The sequence below is a fragment of the Electrona antarctica genome (genome assembly GCF_951216825.1).
Source record: "Electrona antarctica genome assembly, chromosome: 21".
In the NCBI taxonomy this organism is placed as follows: domain Eukaryota; kingdom Metazoa; phylum Chordata; class Actinopteri; order Myctophiformes; family Myctophidae; genus Electrona; species Electrona antarctica.
In genome coordinates, this window is record NC_136802.1 from 35,674,302 (window position 1) to 35,700,066 (window position 25,765).

Sequence of the window (25,765 nt, forward strand, 5' to 3'; positions counted from 1 at the left end):
TGTTGTTGCCATGACAAAATGAAACGGTGATGTAGTTACCATGGAAACGGTAGCAATTGGAAGGGTGAAGGCTGTACTGTACAGTGAGTCAATTACACTACACACTTCTGAACATGTCATAAAATTAAATATCACACGTTTTTGTGACAGCTTGTTAGCTGCACGGTAGACTATACCGTATGTTGCTCTTTAGAATGCCCTCACACACAGTATCATTATTGTATCATGGCTTTGCCCTTTTGTGTCACAAACTTTGTGCGAACCATGTTCCGCATGAACACTAGAGGTCAGAATACTTCTAGATAACTATACTTACAAGAGACATATTTAATGTTGGCTTACATTTCTCTTTCTTTCTTTCTTTCTTTCTTTCTTTCTTTGCTAGCTATACTACTTGTCTTTGTATTTGAGGAAACATGGAAGCTGAATAAGAATAAGCGAAATAAAAAAGAACATGCCTCCAAAATCACCAAATCTGTATAGTAGAGTATGTTAATAGCCTACGACTATCACATTCTGCTGTATTTGGAGGTTGTCTCCCTTCTCTTCAAATGAAACATTTCAACACCCACTGGTGAACAATGGCAATAAGTTATCTGAATAGTGTCAATTTGACACTATTGTAGTAGTGTACGATTCCACAAGCTATCAGGTTCAACAGGGTTACAGCAGCAAAATACAGCAATATTCTCATGCAGGGTCAGTGACAGGTAACATAGTTTATTGTTTCAGGTACTGTAGGTACATTTGTGGTCCTATGTATTCAATTAATCAACAAGGATGGTCGGTATAGCACGGTACAGTATGTGGCCTACCATTGTATACTAGTATGGTAGGCTACCAGTGGTTCATGCCAAGGACCCCTAAATTGACACTAATGAGCCCACGGACCCCCATTTGAAAAATATATGCCAGGGACCCCCATAAGAGAAGATTTTGACGGCTCTATAGCAGTGATTCTCAACCCATTTAATTTCAAGGACCCCCAGTTTTAGCCTGGTTAATAAACCAGACCGAATCAGCCGTTGGCAAAAAAAAGTTGCCTACCAGCGGATTACGGTCTGGCGAGGCTCAGTAGCACGCCTCTTTCCTACAGCAGAGAACAGGTCGGACCAATCGGGACACGGTATGCAATATAGGCGGGCTTTGGTACAGTGACGTTCAATGCTTGAGACTTTTGACTGACAGTAGCTCTGACCAATTGCGTCAAAGAGAAAATGTTCCCCGGGAAATGAAATCCAAGTGGAGCCAGCCCAGACTGATATACCGCGACAGTGTTGTGTGATATTAGTCTGGCTTATTAGCCAGGCTACCCCAGTTTGACATGCATATTAGTCTACAGACCCCCATTTAATGTAATTTCTATCTCTGGGACCCCCAATTCATATTGTAAAATCAATGTTAATGTAACTCTGAGAGTGTACAAATGGAACCAAATGCCATTTGGTTCCATTTGTACACTCTCAGAGTTGCCGACCCATAAGGGTCCATTTGGTTCCAAACTATCATTTAGCTGGGTACCCCCTGGAACTCCCTCAAGGAGCCCAGGGGGTCCCCGGAGACCACTTTGGGATCCACTGGGCTATACTACATACTGTATGTACTACAGTTTGATAGGTTATTATCATGAAATGAATCACAAGAGTATGGCTTTGTAAAAACATCTTTATTTTTTTAATAAATATATAAATATTGTAAAAAATACAACTGTATATTTGCAACGATAAAGAAATAATGAAATAGCCATTACAAACATTGTAAAAAATAGAAAACAAAATACATATTTTTTCTGTCAACCTGCAAACTTTTTTTTAACAGTCAAGCAGCCATAAAGGTGCATTTTACAAGTGTTTTTCCTTGTTAAAGAATGACCTGTATTTACATACTGTCAAATATCAGTGCCTCCGAGTTCAGAAAATGGTAAACAATGACATTTCCTTTTTTCCCGATTTTCTTCATATAATTTCCATCTAGTCAACCATACCCATCAAAAGAAATAAATTAGTAACATACAAACAACCAAGAAATACTGCATAATAACTCTGTTATTATCTCATGTCAAACACATGTCTTTATCTCCTTTAAAGCTGCAACCCGGAACTTATTTGAATTAATTAATTATATTTTAAGTATGTTAATATATAATATAACTTGGTCTCCCTATACTGTTCCATTGAGACATTTAGACCCTGGTTCTGGGAGGGACAACGTAGTACTGCCTGAAGCTCACAAAGTGCAGAGCAGTACAAATGTGGTCTTCCGTGCGGGAGAACGGTGGTCACAGCTTTAACATAAAGGTGGGACAAAGCATTATCCATACACTCTCGAGTCAGTCAGGGACATATTTTGTTGTATAGCTGTGGTCATCGCATCTCTGCTTTGTCACGTTCAAGTCTCAGTAGCAAGTTTGACTGGCGGCGGACACCGCCAATGGAATGATTAGGAGTCGGTATAGTTTGGTGTGCGTCGGGTGGCTGGTCGATTGGCCACTAGTGTGTCTGTGGCTGGTTGACCTGGCCCGTGAACAGAACAGCACCCGTGGCTTTGTGCTGGATGAGGAACAGGAAAGGTCTGTCCATGGTTAGACTCTCCACGGCCATGCGGGAGAACATGATGGCACCTATAGCAGAGAGACAATTACAAACTAAAGTTAAAAAAAAACCAGATAATAATAAAAAACAACTAAATAGAATAGAATATAATCCTTTTTCAGTTTCTATAAATCAAGGTTATCATCGCAAATACCTGAAAAACTAGTCAAATAGTAATAGTCAGTTATAGGAGATCTCCTAACTCGTCATGATAAAGTTATGACAGCAGATGAGAGAGGATGAAAGAGAGGGTGAGTTCATATCGTACTTGTTGCGGCAGCTCCCTTGGTTCCCTCCTCGTTCACCTCGATCTTCACTCTCTGCAGAACCTTGGAGACGCACAGCCTTTCCTCCACTGTAGAAACAACAAGAAAAAGCTACTTTAGACACACAGCAGCCCAAATGTGCACATACACTGACCGCTCTGACCGTCTGAACGGCGTAAACAATACACATACACTGCACAAAGTCTTTCTTTGTAGTGTGTAACATTGACCCATACATCAATGAAATACAGCGTTATTTGAAGAAGAGGTCGCACTCTATTGGACACGATTAGATATGCCGCCGTAGTTTGCACATCGTCCAATTAGCTATCTCCATCGGGAGAGGGAGTCAATACACACTTGTTGTAGCTTTAAGTTTAAGTTTTAGGGCAGCGGTGGCCTAAGGGTTAGAGGAGCGCTCTTGTTGCCGGAAGGTTGCCGGTTCGATTCCCCGGACGGGCAGGAAAAATCTGGGTGGGGAAGTGATTGTCATCACTCACCCAACACCGCTGAAGTGCCCTTGAGCAAGGCACTGAACCCCCAAGAGCTGCTTAGTGGCCAACAGTATAAGACTGTGGTTGTACTGGTCAGCTCCCAGGTTTTTGTGTGTGTGTGTGTGTTTCTATGTGCAGGGCGTTGCTGAAAATGAGCACCTGTGCTCAGCTACCTCCCTGGGTAAATAAAGAATTAAAAAAAAAAAAGTTAGCAATCATAATAATAACTTACAGGTGATGCGTGTGAAGTCAGCGGTAGCCAGGTTGAACATATCTCCCAGGCCCAATTTGGTGAGAGCGGCCTTCAGGTTCACATCAGTGTCCAGGGTGAACCTACACAAACACAAGCTATTAATTATCATATAGGTGACACACATACTGCAAATACCATTCCTCTTCTTAACAGTCGAAAGATTTCCTCTCCAACATTCCCATATCTTCTACTCATGGCATTTTTCACTAAAGGAACTCAAAAGTCAATCAATGTGTCCCTCTCTCTCTCACCTGGGCAGGGCCAGCTGGCGTTTGAGGTTCCTGAACTCGGCCCTCCACTGCTGTATCCTCTTGCTGCTCAGCTCCTTGATGAGTGCGCTCGCCGGCACCGAGGGCTCGAAGGGAGACACCAGGAGCATGCTCAGAGAGTCACCTTCATAGGGAACCTCGATGACATCATAGTCCAGACCGTCGGCAGAAACAAACTCACCTGTTGATTGTGGAAAACCCAGATAGAGAGAGTTTAGAATGGAGTTACAGTGCACACTGTATTATATTGAAATTGAGCATATTTTGTACAAGCTACAAGCTCACAACGCCTCGCACAACCCCCCCTCTTGAAGACCCCTGCTCTAATGAATGTATATCGTATTTGCTGTACACTTGTATTTCGGCTATCCATTTAGTCTCCTGTTGGTATAAAAAAGTGCTTGCTTGACTTGGAAGGAGTCGGTTGACATACCGACATTGAAGCGGTTGGTGAGACTCATCATGGGAACGGGCACAGAGCTGCCGTTGGCACAGTGGAACATCCTCTCCTGGGTCAACCTGGGGTCAAAGGGCACCTTCCACATGCCCTGGAAGTGGAGGGCGTTCAGGATGACCAGGCGGGTCTGGTCAGACAGGGATCCAGAGGTCAGGAATTCTGGGATGATACCTGCAAAGACCCAAAGAAAACAGAAGATTAGTGAGAGAATTCTAACAATAAATTCAAACTTGAACTCCTTGAGATAGATTAAACTATTTCTCGATAAGTGTGTTTTTTTATATACACATTTTATACAGGCAGCTGGTTCACGCCAGGAAAGAAATATGCGTCTGCTATGAAATCAGGAACCAGCAAGTTCTTCCATCATTGTTAACCCGTTAAGACCGGGAAAGCATCCGTGTCATTTTAGATTTGAGCTAAAAAGCATTATTTTATACTTTAGCTATTCAAATATAGCAGATCTACAAGCTCATAGAGAGCTTGTAGATCTGCTATTTTTGGAAGAAATCGTTAAAATTTGACATGAAAAGGTTTGAGAACTTTTCATATAGCAAGTTAATGAGTTAACCAGGGAAAGGTCACCGGGGTCACGTGGCCAAGTACCTGCGGTGTGGTCGGAGACCCAGCCGTTGATGACGGCGAGGGCCTGCTCCGGCCTGGTGAAGTCCACCTGGTGCGGCTCGCTCTGGAAGGCCTTCATCAGCGACCGGCGGTAGCTCTTCTCCACGCTCATCTTCCTCTCCACCATCACACCGCTCGCCACCTCCACGCCGTCCTCGCTGGACACGTCGCGCTGGAGCAGGCGCTGCTGCCGAGACATCCCGCGTTCTGGACGAGAGAGAAAGACATAAATAACCATGAATCGTCTGAAGAAAATGTAAGTGTGCAATTTTACCACTTAAGCCCTTACATAATCAGGGATATACAGTACGTACAACCGGCGAAACTAAGCGTTTTACAAGCTCACAACAGTAGGCCCGACACTTTGTGATCTTGTAGCTCCTATTTTTGATACTTTTTGTAAATTTGGATGATTTTGAACATTTTTTGCATTATTTACAAGATTTTGGGAAGTTTCTGGAAATAATTTTAAAATGTTCTCCTATAATGAAAAGTGTTTAACCCAGAATCCATATTGTGGGGAAACCTTTGCAGAAAATTAGCCAATCTACAAGCTCACAATGCTTGAAACATAAAAGTCACTAGTAGGAAATCTGGAACAACATGTACACAAATTAGGATCAGGAGCCGTCGTGGTACCTTGCAGCGTGAAGCCCATTGCGGCGGTCAAGGCCCTGCGGGTGTTTCCGCCGGCGCCCAGCTGGGTCATGCCCATGACGGAGGCCACTCCGTAGGGGGAGAAGGCCAGGTTCTCTCCCTTGGGCGCCGAGAGCTGCGCCAGCTCCGAGAAGACCCTCAGTCCGAAGTCTGTCTGCCTGTCCTGCAGGAGGCCGCCGAGACTCGCACCGCTCAGGGACAGGAAGAGGAAGGCGCACACGCAAAGCATCCTGGGAAAGAGAGAAGGGTGATGTATGTTGAGGTTAGTATTCTTTCGAGAGCAACGATTCCACAACAACCTGTGGGCCGCGGCGGGGGGGGGGGGGGGGGGGGGGGGGGGGGGGGGGGGCAGAACCACGAAGATTTTAACCTGTGTTTTAATCTGTGTTATTTTAGATTTCAGCATTGGCTAATCAAAAATAGCAGATGTACAAGCTCAAAGTGTATGTGGCACGAATCTTGTAGGCCTACATCTGCTATTTTTAAACATTTTTGAAAGATCTTAAAGGTATATTCAGTGATATCACTTAATTCAAATATCACTTCTTTTTTTGTTTTGTTGTGATAATCCTCCCTACTATAGAGTGTGCTGACCATATAAGGAGTTCCTCCCTGTCCCCAGTTAACCTGTGGGGGTCAAAAAACCTTAGGTTTCGTTTTTGGCTAGGTGGCAAAACCTTCATCCAATCAGGATAGAGAGGGGCCTTCTGCTAATCATGATCGAGCGGGGGCGGGCCTTGGTGTGCGTGCTGTTGGCCTGTCGCGTGTCACCCCACTGTAGTGCGTGCATGTGCACAACTTGTTACCGGGGGGTTTTCCAAATTACCCAAATCACTGAATGCTCCTTTAAGTGTGAGAACTACCGGTTTAGAAGGCAATTGTAGAATTGGCCTCAGGTCTTGATAACATTCAAAAACATTATCGGCTGCCGAGTTAAGGTCAGATGGGTGGGCTGATAAAAACCCTTCTGGGTTTTTCAAGTGGACGCTGATCCACAAAATGTTGAGAAACACTGGTATATCAATGTTAAGCTTGGTATTCGTTATAGAGTCACGAGGAGGCACAGTGAGATATCAGAGTAGAACCACGCAAAGCTTCCTGTTTGATTTGCCTCTATCTCTGCTAAAACATGGAAAAACACATCAGCCATAAACATCTAAATATAGTTTTTAACAGACAGCTGAAGTTGTGCAAATGTGCAGTAGATGAGTATAATCTACTGTGCACTTAGGAAACCGTTAACCCAGGAAGTTATTCTAAGAAACTACAATTTTCACAGAAATAATACTTGGGTTGGTTTGCTGACTTGTTAAGTTTGGTAACAAGAGCTAGCACATTTTCTGCTGTGCTCGCCAACAAAAATGCTTCAAACTTTCTAAAATTATAAACAAAACCTTCCACATCTGAATGATGGAAAAATAATGTTCCTCGTGTCATTTAGATTTTGAGTTGCTCAATACCGTGACATTATTTGGCACCAGAGAATACGGACTCACAGTGCAATAAGTTATGCTTAGCACAGTTAAAGTGTCAGTGTCAATCTAACTCCTAATGTTTAAATGGAAACAAATGGACCTGTAAGGTCGATCAATTCGTTTCCATTTTGTATCCTATAGACTTTCAGAATTGTTTCCATCCAGTTTTAGTCCATTCATTGAATGTATAGATGTCACCAGATGTAGGCCTATCAGTAGTTGTAGATCTCAGATTGTCTGGTTTACGCAAGACTATACAGGCCTTGGAACTGAATGGAGACCTTGGCACTGATATAAGATCTCGGCTCTGGGAGTAGAAGACATACTAAATGCCCCAAATTGTAGACAGTTACAGCTACAAGTACAAGTACAGGGGGGATGGACATAACGAGCACCAGCTGCCAACTTTGAACCAACTCAGAGAAGGTGTGTGTGGGTACATAGCCTGTGTGCTTTACTGGAAGTGAGTCACTAACCATACGTTCCTAGTTTTCCACTGCATAACATACTGTACATACAGTACAGTGTACATCAGTAGCGTATCCATGCTACATGCTGTCTCTACACAGCGTCACAGAGGTGGTTCAAATCAAACACCGTGACCACAGGGCTTTGCATATAACTCACACACCCATCATGGTGGGAGCCTACAAACCCTTCTTTCACTGCCACCACTAACTACACAGGAGCTGCGGACACTGCTGTCTCTGAGCTGAAGTTAACCACTTTCAAACCGGCATCCCTGAGTCTATATGAGCATGTCATTATAAGGGGAAAAGAATACACACGCATGTCAATATAAACTATGTGAAATGAATTCAAGGCAATTCAGACATTAACAAAATAGCAAATCATAGTAGCGGCTCCTGACTGTGCTTAACTCCAATTCCAGGTCCAGAGGTGACCGTGCCTTTTCAGTGGCCGGCCCCAAACTCTCGAACTGTCTGCCCTATACATATCAAGTCTGCCCGCTCCTTAGAGGCCTTTAAGTCTTTACTTAAAACCCATCTCTTCTCCCTGGCTTTCAATGTTTGACCTAATTAACCTGTGTACTATTTGTGTTGCTTTGTTTTACTATGCTACTTGTGTTATTGTATGTTTGCCTCATGATCGTGTACAGCACTTTGGTTGACCTTCTGGTCTTTGTAAATGTGCTCTAGAAATAAAGTTTGATTTGATTTGATTTGATTTGATAGTAAAAATAATGCATAATTTAAAAGGTATCAAGTCATATTTAGACAGCAGATGTGATTCTTCAGTAGCGTAATGTGGCATCACCATTCACTCCTCTATATTAACTATATGACTCTTTTAAAACAAATACCAAACCTGTGATATTACAGTATGAATCATTTCTGGAAATAGGTGTTATGCAACTAATCAACTCACGCCTGCACTTATTCACACTGACATTCAAGGATACCGTGTCTTCCAACATTTCTGTAGTATCTGACAAGTTCTAAAACATATTTACAGAGAGCTTTCTTGTCATTTGCGTCCTAAGGGTATATTTTGAGCATTTTCTATTCATGTAAAACCGGTATGGATGTTTAAGAGAAGTTCAGTTCAGAAATAAATTCTTACCTTGTAAGTTGAAGTGTTTGAAGTTAGGTATTTTAAAGTTTTTGAAAATAAAGGAGTTCTCGTAGTTGACGTGTTGGCAGTTGAGTGTCTCTCCTGTTGCTCCTGGTCTTAACACCGGTTTAATGTGAGGAACTAATGGAGCTCCTCTCTTTATATAGAGGTGGAGACACATGGTTGGAGAGCATGTTGTTATACTGCCCCTCCCACTACTCACTCACTCTCTCCACCCTCACTTTCTTCACACAGGCCGCACACACACACACACTCACGTACGTACACACGCACGCGTGTGCGCACACATACGGAAGTCATTACTGGGTATGAGGTCACCCGACTGTCTGGACAGGCACCCTTTCTCTTGAGTACACACACACTCTCCTCTGACACATTCTCCCTCTCTCTCTCTCTCTCTCTCTCTCTCTCTGTGTTCCCCATACACACACAAAATCTCCCATTATTGATCAGAGCTGCTCATATCAAATTTCACTCAGTGTCCTTTTTTTGTCATGCCCTGTCAGGCTTGATTTGAACAAGTTTGCATTCATGCATAGGTGGGCGAACACACCCACCCACCGACCGACAGACAGACAGACAGACAGAGACAGACAGACAGACAGACGGCACAGGTTATTCTCTTACAGAACTCTTATTTCTGTCAATTTAATTTCTTATTCATGGAATTATCTTTATTTTGTTGTTTTGTGTCAGCGTGATATGGCTCTACACCAAAAACAAAATACTGTCTTTAATGTGTCTGAATAATTGCGTAAGTGGCCAGACACAAAAACAATCAATTCACTCACTCATGCACACGAGCAAGTACGTACGCAGGCATGGCGCGCACACATGCACGCAAACATGCACACGCACCCACACACACATTGTGTTGGTATGTTTGACTATATAGCAGTTCTCTCAGAGGAGAAAGTCCAGTCATGGCGTTTAGTCAAGGGATCCCCCATCATGCACCACTGTCCTCCCAGGGGGTGACGGGTCACTATAACGGGGTGAAATCATTGGCCACTGTTTGTTGACACACTGACTATGACACATTCCAGCAGCTCAGCAGCTGGCTGACAGCCCTGGCACTGTGCCAGTGTACATGGTCAGTGCAAACAAACTGACAGAATATAGGACACATACAGCACGTATTGTACGTGTGACGAATGTAGAAAAAAAGTCAACTTCTGGTGTTTCTTGTCAACGTGCCGGTCATGACAGTGTTGCGCATCCTCACAAAGATGTCTCCACGTGTCACATGTGGCGAACTGATAACCCTGCAGTATGACGAGCCGGCGCTGAGAGCAGAAATGATGTCATGTCTTTGAAATAGTGACCCACACACACACAGACGCACACACACACACACACACACACACACACACACACACACACACACACACACACACACACACACACACACACACACACACACACACACACACACACTACAACTACACAGGAGCTGGACACTGCTGTTTCTGACAGCAGTGACGTGACGAATTGATGAACAGCGTGACGAATTGATAAAGACTCACATTTGCAGGATGTATAGCTTTTTAATCCTTGGAATCCACACCACTGAGAGGGGTTTTACGCTAAAAACCCCCCCACAAAAATAGTCTACTAACTAGATAAAGTGCCCCTCGGGGCACAGGTCTCCACCAGGCCAGGTCAGGTTGTGGCCTCCTGGTGGCGCTATAATAGGCCAATATGAAAAGGGTTCCATTTCTTCTTACGCCTTGGATGGCAATTGGATGATTTGAGGCATTTTGTTCAAAATAATGTGTTTTGCAAAAATCCACCTGTTGGTGGCGCTATAACAGGCCAATGTGAAAAGGGTGGGATATATTCTGCGTTCATGATTTGAGGCTTTTTGTTCTAAATGGGCTAATCCTTAACTTTGAAAGCCAATTTTAGCCAATTAGGATGGAATATGAAATATCAGATCCGTCTTGAACACACACACACACACACACACACACACACACACACACACACACACACACAGGCTATATATATATATATATATATATATATATATATATATATAGCCAATTTAACACTGAGGTGCCTACTCTTCCTTGGTGCCCACCTATCTTGTTACCTTTGTATCTTCCTGCTACAGTATATATTTTCCATAAACTATACAGTAATTTTCCCTCGCTTGCCAAACTCACCTACTCTCTCTTTCCAACTTTGACTCGCTGAGGTTAAGGGGTGAGGGTATGGGGGTGTGAGAGTGATGCAGCAAAAAGTCCAAATTTGGTTCAGTGGTCGGCCGGCATTCCATGTCCCACTACTCATGATGCCTCTCTCCCAGACGGGAGCGCGAGGGACAGCTCACACACTCACTGTTTCCAAATATCTCTGGTATGAAGGCATTGTCAGGCCCAAAAGCTCGACTCTTTGTCTAGAGTCTAGACTGCTCGTCCGCTTATCTTCTCTGTAGGAAGTTCCAGAAAATAGAGCTTCCTTTAAGTGGGTGTCTTCTGCACAAAGCCTTGTTTATTTTTCATTTCAACAGTGTCGCTCGCCTCAAAAATAGCAAACGTCCAACTGAAAACAGTGATGTGTGTCTTTTTGATAGCATGGCTGTAGACCAGTGGTCCTCAAACATTGTCATGTAAAGGATGCCCATAGGATCCCCAGTAGGCATAAGCCATGGACCTCCAAGTCCATCATTTTAAAATATCTTGTGCCAGGGACCCCCACAAGAGAATATTGTTGTAGATTTGATTTAGTATAGATAATTATATTAAGTGTAGTGTCAGTGTGTGTGTGTGTGTGTGTGTGTGTGTGTGTGTGTGTGTGTGTGTGTGTGTGTGTGTGTGTGTGTGTGTGTGTGTGTGTGTGCGAGCGCATGCGTCTGTCTGTCTGTCTGTCTGTCTGTCTGTCTGTCTGTCTGTCTGCAGTGTAACTTATGGAGAGCATAAAGGTCGGGTCACAGTTGAAAATCCGACTTACTGCCCAGCACACGGACGCAGCTCACACTTTGGGTGTATACAGAGATGTAATGGCCCTCAACAAGGACCCCCTCAACCAAAATTCCCGCAGCACCTCCCACAGTATCTCCTGAGGTCATACATTGCCTTCTCCAAATCCACAAAGCACATGTAAACCGCATATGCATACTCCCAGGCCCTCTTTAGGATCCCTGCAAGAGTGAAGAGCTGGTCCCCCCCCCCCCCCCCCCCCCCCCTCTCTCTCTCTCATTAGCAGGCAATCTCTCTCTCTCTGTTTATGGCACAACAGCGCCACTTTTGCCCCTACTGGTACTCATAGTCACACACATAGGTTAACACACAGTCACATAGGTTAACACGGACATTGCTGTTCCTTGGAGTGGTTGCACCACTCAAAAAGCCTGTGCAAATGAGCCAAGAAAAGTGGCAACAGTGCAGAGGGGTGTCGCTTCAAATTTGGTGACATCAGTGTCCTCTGCTGTGTTCAACTGGGTAGAGGAGGGGAGGATCGAGGAGGGGGGAAGGCGCACATAGCTGTTTTAGCAGACATATTTGAATCCGCCCCTCTAGACCAGAAATCACACAAGCTGGGGCAGGCTAGTTAATTGTTACACTTGAATTCCACTTGAATCTGAGGTTCGACTATCAGCCGGACCCTCCTCTCCAGTACTTTGCATGAAAAAATAAAATGTTTTCAGCTATCGATTTAGGCCTGACGTAAAAAATAAAAAAAACGTTCGCTCTGAAAGAATATATATTCAAAGATTTGTGCCGCATTTTTACGATTTTTCAAAAATAGCAGACCTACAAGCTCGTAGCGCGCCACTCGGTGGCGCGCTATGAGCTTGTAGATCTGCTATTTTTCAATAGCTAAAGTATAACATAATGCTTAGTTAAAACACCAAAAGGGGTTCCCGTCTAGAATGGGTTAAGTCAGTGGTTTTCAAGCTTTTTGTGCCCAAGGTTCACCTGGACTTGTCTCATAGCACACTGTTTGAAAACCACTGGATTAAACAATTAAACCCCAGCATCCATTTTCTGGGAACTTCTCACAACACAAAGTGGTTTAATTATTAAGGCGTAAACCGTCAAGCAGTCTGTATAATGCGACTTTGCCATGGCAGCTTAATTCACAAACTGTATACTACACAAATTATGCACAAATATTATTTTATAAAGTTACAACCTGGACGGGGAGGCCATGCTGTTATTGCCTTGTTCATTTTATTCTCGGACTGTGATCTCATAGTTTGCGGGCAGCTTTTTAATCACTTATCTACAGTAGAGTATGTCTAATTTATTTTACAGTCAAGGCCAGACTTGTTTCCTTTGACTGAGAACGAGAGTTGAATTTTCATTTTGATATTTACTTGTAACAGAGTGTTTTGTCATTGCAGTATTGATGCGTTTTCTTAAAGGACAACTTCACCACTTTTCAACATCTCTTCATATAATTGGTCCCTCACTAATGTTCATGATAAAACACCACCATTTCTTCCTACTCAGTCTGTGTCTCATAGGAGGGCTTTGGGCAGTTCGGACACCCGTCCACCAGTGACATCATCATTAGGCAGAGTTTTTTTTAAACAAGATTTGTTTTAAAATATATTTAGATTTTTATTATCGTGAGAATGATGGCTTCAACTTTTGCATTGCAACTTTTCAGGAAAAGAAAGCCTGCCGTTTCTATTAGCTTGGATTCACCATCGATGATGTCACTGGTGGACGGGTTTCTGAACTGCCCACAGCCTTCCTACGAGACACAGACTGAGTAGAAAAAAATGGTGGTGTTTTATCATGAACATTAGTTAGGACCAATTATAGGAAGAGAAGTTGAAAAGTGGTGAAGTGGTCCTTTAAATACAACATTTGTTTTTTCCACCACTGCAAAACAGCAGACGTCTCGTCAAAATCCGTCCCTTCTTCTCGTCACATCTCACTCTGTTACCATGGCAATAAAGGCATGGGGTGACACAACGTTGTAACTTAACCATAGACCGTAGAACTAAAAGATGACTTGGATGCTCGTAAAAAGTTGGGAGTCTCGTCAAGACCGTGATGTCATTGTCTACGGAGGCCGTTTGATTCTTTTTGGGGTGTCACGGTGATGGCGTGTTTTATAGTCCTTCTGGTTTTGAGAATGTTTCTCACTTAACAACACTGAGCTTAGCTTCTGTTTCTGTGTACCTCAGGTTTGTTACGGCGTTAAACGAGCTAGCTTGTTAAAATACATCAAGCGGCACAATTTAACACATGAGGTGTTCACCACTAATGAACTTGGAAACACGCTCAAAACTGCTCACACGTACATGCGCAGATGCACTCAGTGCCGCTCACTCACGTGTGCTTACTCGCACGCACGCACGCACGCACGCACGCACGCACGCACGCACGCACGCACGCACGCACGCACGCACGCACGCACGCACGCACACACGCATGCACACACGCACACACGCACACACACGAGAGAGAGAAAGAGAGAGACGGACAAATAACAACAAAAGGACACAGGAATCTCTCTGGGGATAAAGATGAGCTCATGTGTCAGTTATTTGTGTGGATAGGACACTGCAATTATATGTTCTAAAAAGGCATGTCATGGTTTGTTTACACAGTAATACTGGATTCAATATCATGTATATTTAGACCATATTTTGACCCCCCACCCCCCACCACCACCCCCATTGAGGATTTGGTACATACTGTTCCATATAAGGTTGTGAGTGGAAATGTGGTCCGTACCACCCACTCAGATCTATCTGAGGAGGGGGGGGGGGGGGGGGGGGGCAGATGAGCCTGCTGGGAACTGATTGTGGAACAATGAAGGCTGTGTTACCATAGCAACAGTCTGCAATGTTGTTGCTGTTGTTGTTATAAACTACAACAGACATATGGCAAGACCATTATAAGTGGGCTTCACCTAACTGGTTTCACATAATGTATACAGTACATATATTGCACATGAAAACACAGCTCACCATAGTGTCGCACGCCAGAAATAGCAGATCTACAATCAACACCTAAACCTAACCTCTAAAGGCCTATTCATACTCCATTTGTAGGTGATAAGGTGACCACCAAAAACTACAACATGACATCACGCCGCGGAGTCACCGCTCACTAAAACACATCTCTCTGTTTTTACTAAACCGCCGTTTCGGTGGTCACCTTATCACCTAAAACTGGAGTATGAATAAGTCTTTAATGCCAGTCCCCACAATCGCCTCGTCCGCGCCGCTCGATGCAACGTCGTTATATCGTTGCAACAATTGTGCCCCTCGAACGCACACACACACACACGCACGCACGCACGCACGGTATGTGCACAGACACAAAACAAACGAAAGAGAAAAACTGCTCTGGCAGGCTAATTGATTAGACATTTGTCTCAGTGTCTGCTGAACAGCCCCTGTGGTCAAAGTGATTAGTAAGTGTTGTTGGGTGAAAGAAGCTCAACGCATGTCAAGAAACCATCTGTCCGACATGAGCGTTTCTGTCTAGTCGTATTAAACCATAAAGCAGCTGCCACGGACAGGGCAGCTGTTTTCACAGCGTAAACAAGCACCAAAGGATTTTGACATCCAGCATCTTCTGGTCGTGACTTCTAGAAGTACTCAAATGGTCTACTTAAGTAAAAGTATCAATACGACATTATAGAAATGCTGTATTAATTGCGGCCAAAGGTAATTATGGAATCGTGCATTTCCCGTCAGTGTGTTGGTTGGTTGGGCATGTGACATCACGTGACATCATCAGGGATGGAGCATGTGACATCATATCATCAGGGATGGAGATCCCATGATGTCATAAATATTAAGCCCATATATGGAGATCCCTATTTCATCAATATTGGCCAGCAAATCTGACCTCAAACCTCAAACCTCAAACCCTTAGATCTCCATATATGGAGCTGACCTGTTCTGACATATTCCATATGTTGATCCTTCCCCGTCCATCCTTCCTCTTCGATGTCTCCCTTTTGACTGATACCTGTCCATTTAAACTCTAGCCTGCACCAAAGTTATTAGTGCAGCCGGCAGGCCCGAACATTAAGATCTTACCCCCCCATGCCAAAGCACCAGCACGCTCGCCCAGCAGTCGCTGTCACCCAGACAGATATGTTGGTACCAAAAGTGCTAATTATGCAGAATATCTCATTTCAAGTTTTCAAATGTATAAACATCTTTTGAAAATAGCAGATCTACAAGCTCACAATGCATCACATCAAGACACATTGTGAGCTTGCATGTAGAGCTTATGGGGCTGAAGTAGTTAATGTATATTTGGAATAATAATCACAACGTTTTCAAATAAATGTAGTGGAGTATTTGCCTCTGAGATGCTAGTGGAGTAGAAGTAAAAGTACCGGAAAGTTTCCAAGTAAAGTACAATTTAAATACATCAAAATTTGAGTAGGCTACAGCAGGGGTTCTCAACGTTTTTGGCCGGGGACCCCCGGAAATGCTTTGGCAATGTCTCGGGACCCCCGTCCCGCCCCCTCCCGACCCCCAATATAAATTGACTGCTACAATAACCTTAAACCATTTTGGGCGGGAAACCCTTTTGGTGTTTTAAGCATTGTTATAATTTAGCTATTTAAAAATAGCAGATCTACAAGCTCATAGCGCGCCACCGAGTGGCGCGCTACGAGCTTGTAGGTCTGCTATTTTTGAAAAATCGTGAAAATATATATATATATATTTTTTTTTAAATAATTTGGGGACCCCCTAAACTAATTTGGCGACCCCCCGAGGGGTCGCGACCCACGGGTTGAGAACCCCTGGGCTACAGTACTAATACTAAATGTACTTATTTACTTTCCACCACTGCATAGGGAAGCTGTTTTCACAGTGTAAACAAGCACCTTGTCGTGCCTCGTGATGTGCGGGTGGGTATTTCAAGGGCACCAAGAGGATTGATTGATTGATTGATTGATTGATTGATTGATTGATTGATTGATTGATTGAATAGTTTATTAGACAGAATGTAACAGTGAAACACTCGGTCCAAAAGGGATCATCATAGCTTAGATCTTCTTTCGTTTTTCTTTCGTTGTCAGTGAAAATAAGGTACTAGTCAACAAACATTTTTCGGCACAGTTTTAGTCGACAAAATCAATATCACCTGTCAACATTGTAACATGTGTCATGTCACCTTCCAGTCATAGGAGAAAGGTTTGCGTTTCACTAATGCACTTACTGTACACATGCTGTGATATTGCCTAACCCGAGTGTGAAAATGCCTGTGTGTGTGTGTGCCAAACCAAAACGGTGTTACAATAATGATGTGCATACTCTTCAAGCACACACACACACACACACACACACACACACACACACACACACACACACACACACACACACACACACACACACACACACACACACACACACACACACACACACACACACACACACACACACACACACACACACACACACGTTAGGCAATATCACAGCATGCTACTGTACAGTAAGTGCTTTAGTGAAACGCAAGCCTTTCTCCTATGACTGGAAGCTGACACATGGCCACACACTGTGCGTGTTGGGATGGTTTATGTACTACTGTAAGTGAATCAGCTAGTCTGCTATTGAACAAGTTCTTGAGCATTACCTATCGGTATGTAATTGAGCAATGTGGCAGTGAGTGGCCTTGGGATACCAACGGTTCCATGTGGCCCATAGGGCAGGAGTCAGGTGAGCAATGCGTGTTGCTCACAAATTCAGTGAAACTATTTATGAAGAAACAAGTATTCTCTGTATAAACACCTAATAGATTGCATTTGAAAATACATTTAGCTAAGCGGCTGCAAGGATTGTGCAAATGTACAAACTCTTGTTTAAAATAAAGCAGAGGGTAAAGTAAGTTGAATATGGGTATAATGAAGTGTAATAACTTATAATAAATAACTCATAATAACAGTCGTAGCAGAGACAGACAGAGAGACTGGATTCAAATAGGTGGTGGCAAGAGGCTCGACACAAGTTTAAATCAAATTTAAATTAAAACAATCACACGATTGAGCCCGGCAAGTATCTTGTTACAAATGTACTTCATTAACAATGAGGAAAGAAAATTGCAAGTGCCCCCTTTCAAAACCACATGACAGAGAGAGACATCTGCATTCAATTAAGTAATATATTCTGTCAAATATTATTCTCTCAAAAATGGTATTCCATGCAGTTCTAATAACACATGATGATCTGATACTATGGCGCCATCGGGGACAGCAATTAAATTGGAAATGCTTGTGAAACAAAAACATTAAAAAGCCTACGTATGTGACCAACCCTCAGAGGCCGTTGCTTTCACCATGAGCTAGTAGGGCATTCACTTCTAGTCATTTTTACTAGTTGACTAGTTGCCTAGTTTACTAGTCGACTAGTCGACTAGTTGTTTAACTACCTATTATGAAAAGAAAAAAAAATGTTTTGGAAATAAATATTTGTACATTTAAAAACTGTGTACAGCGGTGACTATAACTATAATCTACCTGATCTTGAGGCCTACAATTTTTTTTTCTTATCAACTAGTCAACTAGTACCAACAAGGTCGACTAGTGGATTTACTAGTCGACTAGTGGATTTACTAGTCGACTAGTCGACTTACTAGTCGACTAGTCGACTTACTAGTCGACTAGTCTAGCTTAGTTGCTTAATGCCCTATGAGCTAGAGAAAACCCGGGTTCAAATCCAACCCCTCCTTGTGTAGTAGGTCTTTCCTGTGTCCCTCTGTCCTTTGTTTCCTGTCTCTCTATTAAAGCATAATCTCATGATTCATAATCTAATATGACCCAGATGTTATAATGGGGTTTTAGAGAAAGAAAGAAAGAAAGAAAGAAAGAAAGAAAGAAAGACGAGTTTAGCTACTTTAGGAATGTCTTAGGCCCAGGGCTTAGGCAAATAGAACTTGTAGATCAATATCCTTTTATTTTTTACCATACGATGAAGTATTATCACCAAAGACTGTGTTTGAGGAAGGCCCATGGTCTGTATTCTACTGCGGTTTTAAAAAGTAAGCATTTTCCCTAAAAACTCTGTTTTCACTTATAACAACACATATAACTTCAGGTGGATGACATGACATCACACCACTAAAATAGAAATCCTTTTAAATATTTTGACCCTCATGAACGTTGCATTGTATTGAGACCAGGTGTTGGAAAACCCCATTCTACGTCTACATCAGTTTGGTGCGAAGCTGCTATCATACCACTATAAACCAAAAGGAAGCCAGTGACTCAAGACACAAGGGGATAGGATAGTCTATTTATAGGTATTTATTTATGTGAGCCTATAGTTGCCAAGATAAGCATAATACATATGTGTGCCTGCTGGTGTGTGCAAGTGCTCACAAATAATTACATTAAAGGACCACTTCACCACTTTTCAACCTATCTTCATATAATAGGCAACTAGTAATCATGAAGAAATGGCGCAATTGTTTTCTACTCGGTCTGTGTCTCATAGGAGGACTGTGGGCAGTTCAGAACCGTCCTCCAGTGACATCATCGATGGGGAATACAAGCTAATAGAAACTGCAGGCTTTCTAGTCCTGAAAAGTTGCAATGCGAAAATAGAAGCAATCGTTCTCACGATAATGAAAATCTAAACATTTTTGTAAAAACATCTTGTTTAAAAATAAATCTGCCTAATGATGATGTCACTGGAGGACGGTTTCTAAACTGCCCACAGCCCTCCTATGAGACACAGACTGAGTAGAAAAAAATCGTGTCATTTTATCATGATTATTAGTGAGGACCTATTATATGAAGATAGGTTGAAAAGTGGTGAAGTGGTCCTTTAAGCAATTCTAGCATTTGTTATTGTTGTGGCCATGGCAATTAAAGGACAACGGAAAATGTGAACGCTGACAGCGGGTTAAAAGGTGGCGGGGGAAGGACTGAAGGAATGAGGAGGACTCATCGAAGGAAAACGATTTACGAGTGGGAGGAGATGAAGGAAGACATGGTGCGTAGGAGGAGAGGAGAGGAGAGGGGATTCCCTTCACCCAGGGCAGGCGGGGCTCGACCTTTGGCTTTGTGGTTCAGCTGACTCTGAGTGTACAGTCCAGACTGACCCCATGCACACACTGGCCGCTGACCGTTTCTCCAGTGTTGACATGGAGATGTTACATGTCTGTCATGACGTGTGTTGACTGGAAAACATTTTGTGTGTGAACTGCGCCATTTGCACGAGCAACAAGGCTCTAGTTAGTTAGAGTGGTGTTTCTTCCTTAACAACTTAAATGTTATTCAAATGTTATATACTTCATCATACAAAGAAATGTGAATTTTGCTTCGTTTCGTTTAAACAGAAATAAATTAAGTTTGAAATATATTGCCCAAAATAGGGAGGCTTGCCAGGTTAATTAAAAATGTTAAATCATGCTGGCATAATATGTTATGTCTCCCTTCATTCACCAGCAAGGACCACACGAACAAGATCAGTTTTAAAACTGCAAGCCGGAACATTTTTTTTTTGAATAACGTTCTTTTAAAGAACTATGCAACTCTTCTACCCTGGACAGCAAGAGCTGTTTTTTTGTTGTTGTTGATTCTTTTCTTTTTCTTTTTACCATTGAGCTAATAGAGCCGGTCTGCTTGCTCAGGGGATAAATACAATCAGGTCAACATGTGTCAGATCCTGTGCCTAGGTGAGACACAATCTGATTGTCTCAATTAAAGAGCAGGGAGACACAATACAACCACCCATGTAGCATACAGATTGGACAAAATTCCATTTAGTCATTAAAATCACACCTGTGTGAAGTGAGTGGTGCAACTCTGTCTGTGTGTGTGTGTGTGTGTGTGTGTGTGTGTGTGTGTGTGTGTGTGTGTGTGTGTGTGTGTGTGTGTGTGTGTGTGTGTGTGTGTGTGTGTGTGTGTGGCGAGCCGCCCCACGTCCGAAACGGTTGAGAAATGACAGTTACCGTGTGGGGGTCCCTCTACTGTATCCTCTACTGTACTGTACTGTCACTGTACTGTACTGGCACACCCAAAATCATACAGTTAATCATCATAGTCATCATACAGTTAATCATTACAGTTGTGTTAGGTTGCGCACAGGTGGTGAAAAACAACCATGCTATTTTCACCCACCCAGCCAGGCAGGCAGGCACCTACACACATAGCATAAGGGAGTGGTTGCACCACTCAAAAACAGGTGACTGCTTTGACCCAGTAGAGGGTAGGAGTAGAAGAAACAGGAAGAGAAGCAGGATGGGTGGGAGGGGGTGCAGAGTACAAGAGCGAAAGAGATGCTCATTATTAGTTCATTTGTATTTAATTTCTTGTAATTTGACTCATTTACAGTTGGGGGAGGGAGGGATAGCGTGTTCCTCTACACGCATTGCGTCCTCCCGGATAGTGAAACTTCACATTTTAATGATGACGCTTTCTGTGTGTCAGGGCCTTTACGTGTTTATTTATGGGAATGTGGAAGTAGTGTCATTTAGGTGTCGTATTAAATCACATTAGCTTGAACTGTGGCGAGAAGGTCAAATGTGAAGGAAACTCCATCTGGCCTCTTGCAGAAGGTCAAACTTTTTTTTCCCTTTTTTCTGCCTGAATTGATCAAGTAAAGTATCAAGTGAAGATGGACAGGAAAGAGAGAGAGAGAGAGAAGGGGAGAGACGTGCAGCAAAGGTCGTCATGAACGGGACTCGAACACGCGACACGCCGTCAGGCCAAAGCCTATATGTGTGGCATGCGCCGCCCTGGACCACTTGGCCAGCGGGCGCCCAGAATGTCAAACTTTTGAGCAGTGGTGGAAAATGTACTCACATTTTTGAATACCACATTTTTAGAAGTATCAATACTGCTATGTAGTTCAGGGAATTGTCTTTATGTTTACCTTTGGAAAAGATTGCATACATTCTTAAGGACAAACAAGAAATGTTTCAGGAGGTGTGGGGCCGTTTTATAAGATACATAAAGAACAATAATTTGTCACATTTAATGGATGGAGCTGAAGAGGAGTAGTGCTGTTGTTTTTTTTGTTTAGTTTAGTTTTTTGGTTATTGTTGTTTTGCTTTTTGTTTTTTTATATCAGTAATTGTCTTGTAATGTTCATTGTTGTTTTTTTTGGTATATTTGTATTGTCATTTGTGTGTAAAAAAGGAAAATAAATACATTGTTGATGTATTATGTAGATTAGTACTCTGTATACAAGTAAAAGTCCGGAACTATAAATGTACTCATGTAATGTAATGTAAAAGTACAAAAGTAAAGGCCTCAAAATGTATAGGATATAGTACAACAAGTAAAAGTACTCATTATGCAGAATGTCCCATGCAGGGACGGCTCCTGGGGGGGGGGGGTCTACATTTAGACTGTCTATATATAGACGTTGAAACAACGTTGTTTTATTAGATTAGACGTTGGAAAACCTTCATTTTTAGACTATTTTTACCCCAGTTTTTAAACAAATGTTTTAGCCATTTAGACGTTTATTAGACTACAAAAATGCTCAGTGGGGGGGCTTTAGCCCTCTGGTGGAGGCTTAGCCCCCCCTAAGCCCCCCCTCCAAACAAGCCAAATTGACTGATTTCTATGTAAACCAAGATTCATTAGCCCCCCCCTCTAAATAGCCAGCCCCTCCATAGCACCCCCAGTCACAATTCTCTGGAGCCGTCGCTGTTCCCATGTCAAGTTTTCAAATTTCAAATGTATTAAACATCTTTACACAAGTTCACAATGCGTCGCCATGTTGATTCGGATTGGTCTGTGTTTTTCTCAAAAAATAATTATTCGATTAAGCAGAGAGAGGCTGCAGCGATTGTCATTTTGGACGAGCACAATCTGCATGATGGATGGGAAGTGCATGGAAACATCAAACTATACAGCAATGAGCCGACTTTCCTTGGAAACTGAGAGGACATGACCACAAGTAAAACATGAGGAAGCATGATGGATGGTGTGAGGGCGTGAGAAGAGAGAGACTGAGGTAACCCAGTGTGTTCATTCTGAACCCACCCAGCAGCAGGCAGCCGCAATCAAAGAGTGAACAACATGACTATGCACAGTCGACTGCAGTGACCTCGAAAACCAGCCTTCTGTGATATATTCACAAAGTACGCAACCCCAGTACTTGAGTCAATTTATAGACACTCCTGGTCAAATATACAGTGAGAGTGAGTTAAAGTACTGGAGTACTTACGTTTTTAAAAAAACTACAGCAAAACAAGTGCAAATTACAAAGTAGGCCTACATTTTCTTTTTTAATATCCATGCATTGCTGTGTTGAAATAGGCCTATAGACATTTTCCCCATGAAAGTCAAGTATACAAAAATATACAAATACTCAAGTACAGTACGGATACTCAATGTTGTACTTTATGTACTTTGTTATTACCTTGTTTTTTGTCCACCACTGCTATAGTTGCCCAATGGCAACTACAAAACAGGAAGTGAATCAAGGAGCGTGTGGGGAAACACAGCTTCCTGGATGCTCCACAGAGGCAGTTAAATGGCCACACATCTTCCCAATTTCAAGGAAAATATAAAACTAAAACCAAAAAAAGTTATTAGTTTGACTTTCATTTCTTGTAATTTGACCAAATTGCAGTCAGAGGAGGGGGGGGGGGGGGGGGGTGTTCCTCTCTGCATGTGTCACATCCTCACAGTGAAACTCCTCACTTTCAGGGGAAAATAAGTTGCAAAACAATGTATTTATCCATAAAATAACAGTACAGACAGACAGACAGACAGACAGACAATAACACATTACCACATTCTCTTCATTGTCCCCTCTTATCTTAAGCAGAAACAGGGGTGTCATGTCATGTTACTGGAAGGGATTGGCAACTAAACCAAAGCCATTATGATTTCATTAAGGTCCGTTGCAGATGACAGTGCAGGCACAAAAGGAAAGACTGCTGCTTTGACAGTGATAATTCCATGTGTGCATCACATGTGGAGAATTTGGCAAGGTGAAACACTCATGCCTGATGATAAGCAACTGGTGCTTTCCTAATAGCATGACCAACTCAATGAACAACAACCTCTGTCATATTTATTTTAGTGAGTAAAGGTGATTATAGGATCCTCCTCATCTGTCGTGGCAAATGTCGTAACATTTTCCAATCAACTTTGAGGCCAATTCTAAAAATTACAAATTAAATAGCAAATCTACAACCTGTCTTATCTTCTGATGAATTGAAAATGGAGGATCCCAATGTAAACAAGTCTTATGCTTACTGGTGTTTATCCTCCTCCTAACAGACTTTGTATTTGAACTGTAGGCTACTTTCCAATGTATTTGCCACTGTTGTCCTACACTTTTTTGCCATGAGAAAACAATTGTGTTAAGTGTTGTTGCTGTTGTTGTAACTGTTTGTTTTTTACTGTTGAGACCGAAGACACATTTCCACACGTGGACAATAAATCAAACTAACTAACTAACTAACTTCCTCGAACTGTGTTCATTGTACAAACTGTAAAAGTATCAATCAATCAATCGCACACATAAGTGGTTAATTTCTGGGTTTAAGTTGTATGTAAAATTGAGGTATTTATTTAGACTGTCCATAAGCTCTAGGGATGATCACAGTCTATAGCGGTCAAAGCCTGATCACCTTCAGTCCTACACCGCCCAGTTCCCACGTCTCGATTCTAGCCTGCTGACGATATAAAATCTTCTCCCAAATTGGGTCATTATGCCAATTCTCCATGAATAATAACAGACAGGCTTACTACATGGTCCCAGTCACTGCAAAAACTTGTTTTGTCTCGGAGAGGGTGTAAACCTAACCCACATGTGCTCAACCAAACCAGACAAGGCAAGGCAAGGCAAGACAAGTTGATTTGTACATCACATTTCAACGAGGCACTTCAATGTGCTTTCCATAAAATATTACGTAAAATAAATTTGTTGGGATGACATGTAGCCTAATCAAAAATAGTTTCCAAAACGGCAGTGTACAACCCAAAACCATTCAATATGTCTTACATAATAATTCCACTGCATTCAGGGTCATCCTGACGGAATGTAGGAGGATGCAACTGGCCGGTGAGATGTGTGGTGTACGTGCTCTAAAGTGGTTAACCACAAGAGGAAGTATACATGAAAAGTGAAAAATGACAAAGAATGGAAATGAAAGAGGACATGAGAACTGGTAGGTTTTCGCCTGCCGAGGGAGGACCTGCGGTTTCGGTGAGTAACAGTGTGAGGTTGTGGTGAAGCAGGCCTAATGTAGAGTAGACACAGGCCAGCTGGTACAGTTTGTACCAACAGAACACATGCACGCATGCACAGTTGCACACACGTACGCACAGTGGGCATTCACTTCTAGTCATTTTTACTAGTTGACTAGTTGCCTAGTTTACTAGTCGACTAGTTGTTTAACCACCTATTATGTTAAAAAAATATATATATATATATATTTTTTTGGAAATAAATAATTGTACATTTAAAAACTGTGTACATTGGTGACTATAACTATAATCTACCTGATCTTGAGGCCTACAAAATCGTGGAAAAATAAAAACATTATTTTTTGTTTTCTTATCAACTAGTCAACTAGTACCAGCAAGGTCGACTAGTGGATTTACTAGTCGACTAGTAAACTAGTCGACTAGTCGACTAGTAAAGTTGAACGTAAATATGTTGCTGGATAAAATACACATATTTTTAGGAATAAGTAAAGTAACTAATAGGGGAGTAAAATAGTAATACAACCGGAATCTCTATGAAATGTGGTGGAAGAAGTAAACTTGAACTTGGCTGACCACTTGGCCCTTTCTGAAACCAGTCCCTTGACTTGAAGTGCTCTCGGGAGGTTCCCTCGTCAGGAAGTGCCCCTCCAGCTGAATCAAGTTCCCTTGATTAGGGTGCTGGGTATAAAAAACTGTTTGAAATACACTCGCCCTCCTTGTGCAGAAACAGGAAACAGACACCATCCGTTGCCATGGTTACCATCATGCAATTGTGTTACCTGTTATTATGTGGATTTCATTAATATGGAAAAAGGAAATACAGCGTGTCAAAATGACATGTCATATACATCCATGGTGTTTATAAATCATTGTGTTAAAAGTTGTTTTGTTTGTGTGGTTTCATTTATAGTTTTTCACGGTGGGGTAAATAAAGAGCCCTTGTGAACATCAGTTGGAGCGTTGTCTATTC

The 25,765-nt window shown here is 42.4% G+C and overlaps 1 protein-coding gene across 3 annotated transcripts in view; it reads right to left on the bottom strand.

The window, feature by feature from the left end:
- Positions 1-1,647: 1,647 nt before the first annotated feature.
- The window catches only part of serpine1 (serpin peptidase inhibitor, clade E (nexin, plasminogen activator inhibitor type 1), member 1), a 41,796-nt gene continuing 17,678 nt past the window's right edge, over positions 1,648-25,765 (bottom strand). For 2 of the 3 annotated variants that reach the window (XM_079490972.1, XM_079490973.1), the window contains exons 2-8: positions 5,594-5,841; positions 4,937-5,161; positions 4,307-4,501; positions 3,856-4,054; positions 3,584-3,684; positions 2,860-2,946; positions 1,648-2,620 (exon numbers count right to left, since the gene is read on the bottom strand). In XM_079490972.1, the coding sequence (XP_079347098.1) occupies positions 2,490-2,620; positions 2,860-2,946; positions 3,584-3,684; positions 3,856-4,054; positions 4,307-4,501; positions 4,937-5,161; positions 5,594-5,841 (1,186 nt within the window). In that variant the 3' untranslated portion in view covers positions 1,648-2,489. Of the gene's footprint in view, positions 2,621-2,859; positions 2,947-3,583; positions 3,685-3,855; positions 4,055-4,306; positions 4,502-4,936; positions 5,162-5,593; positions 5,842-8,670; positions 8,782-25,765 lie in introns of those variants that run through there. The other variant, XM_079490974.1, reaches the window with a different exon arrangement.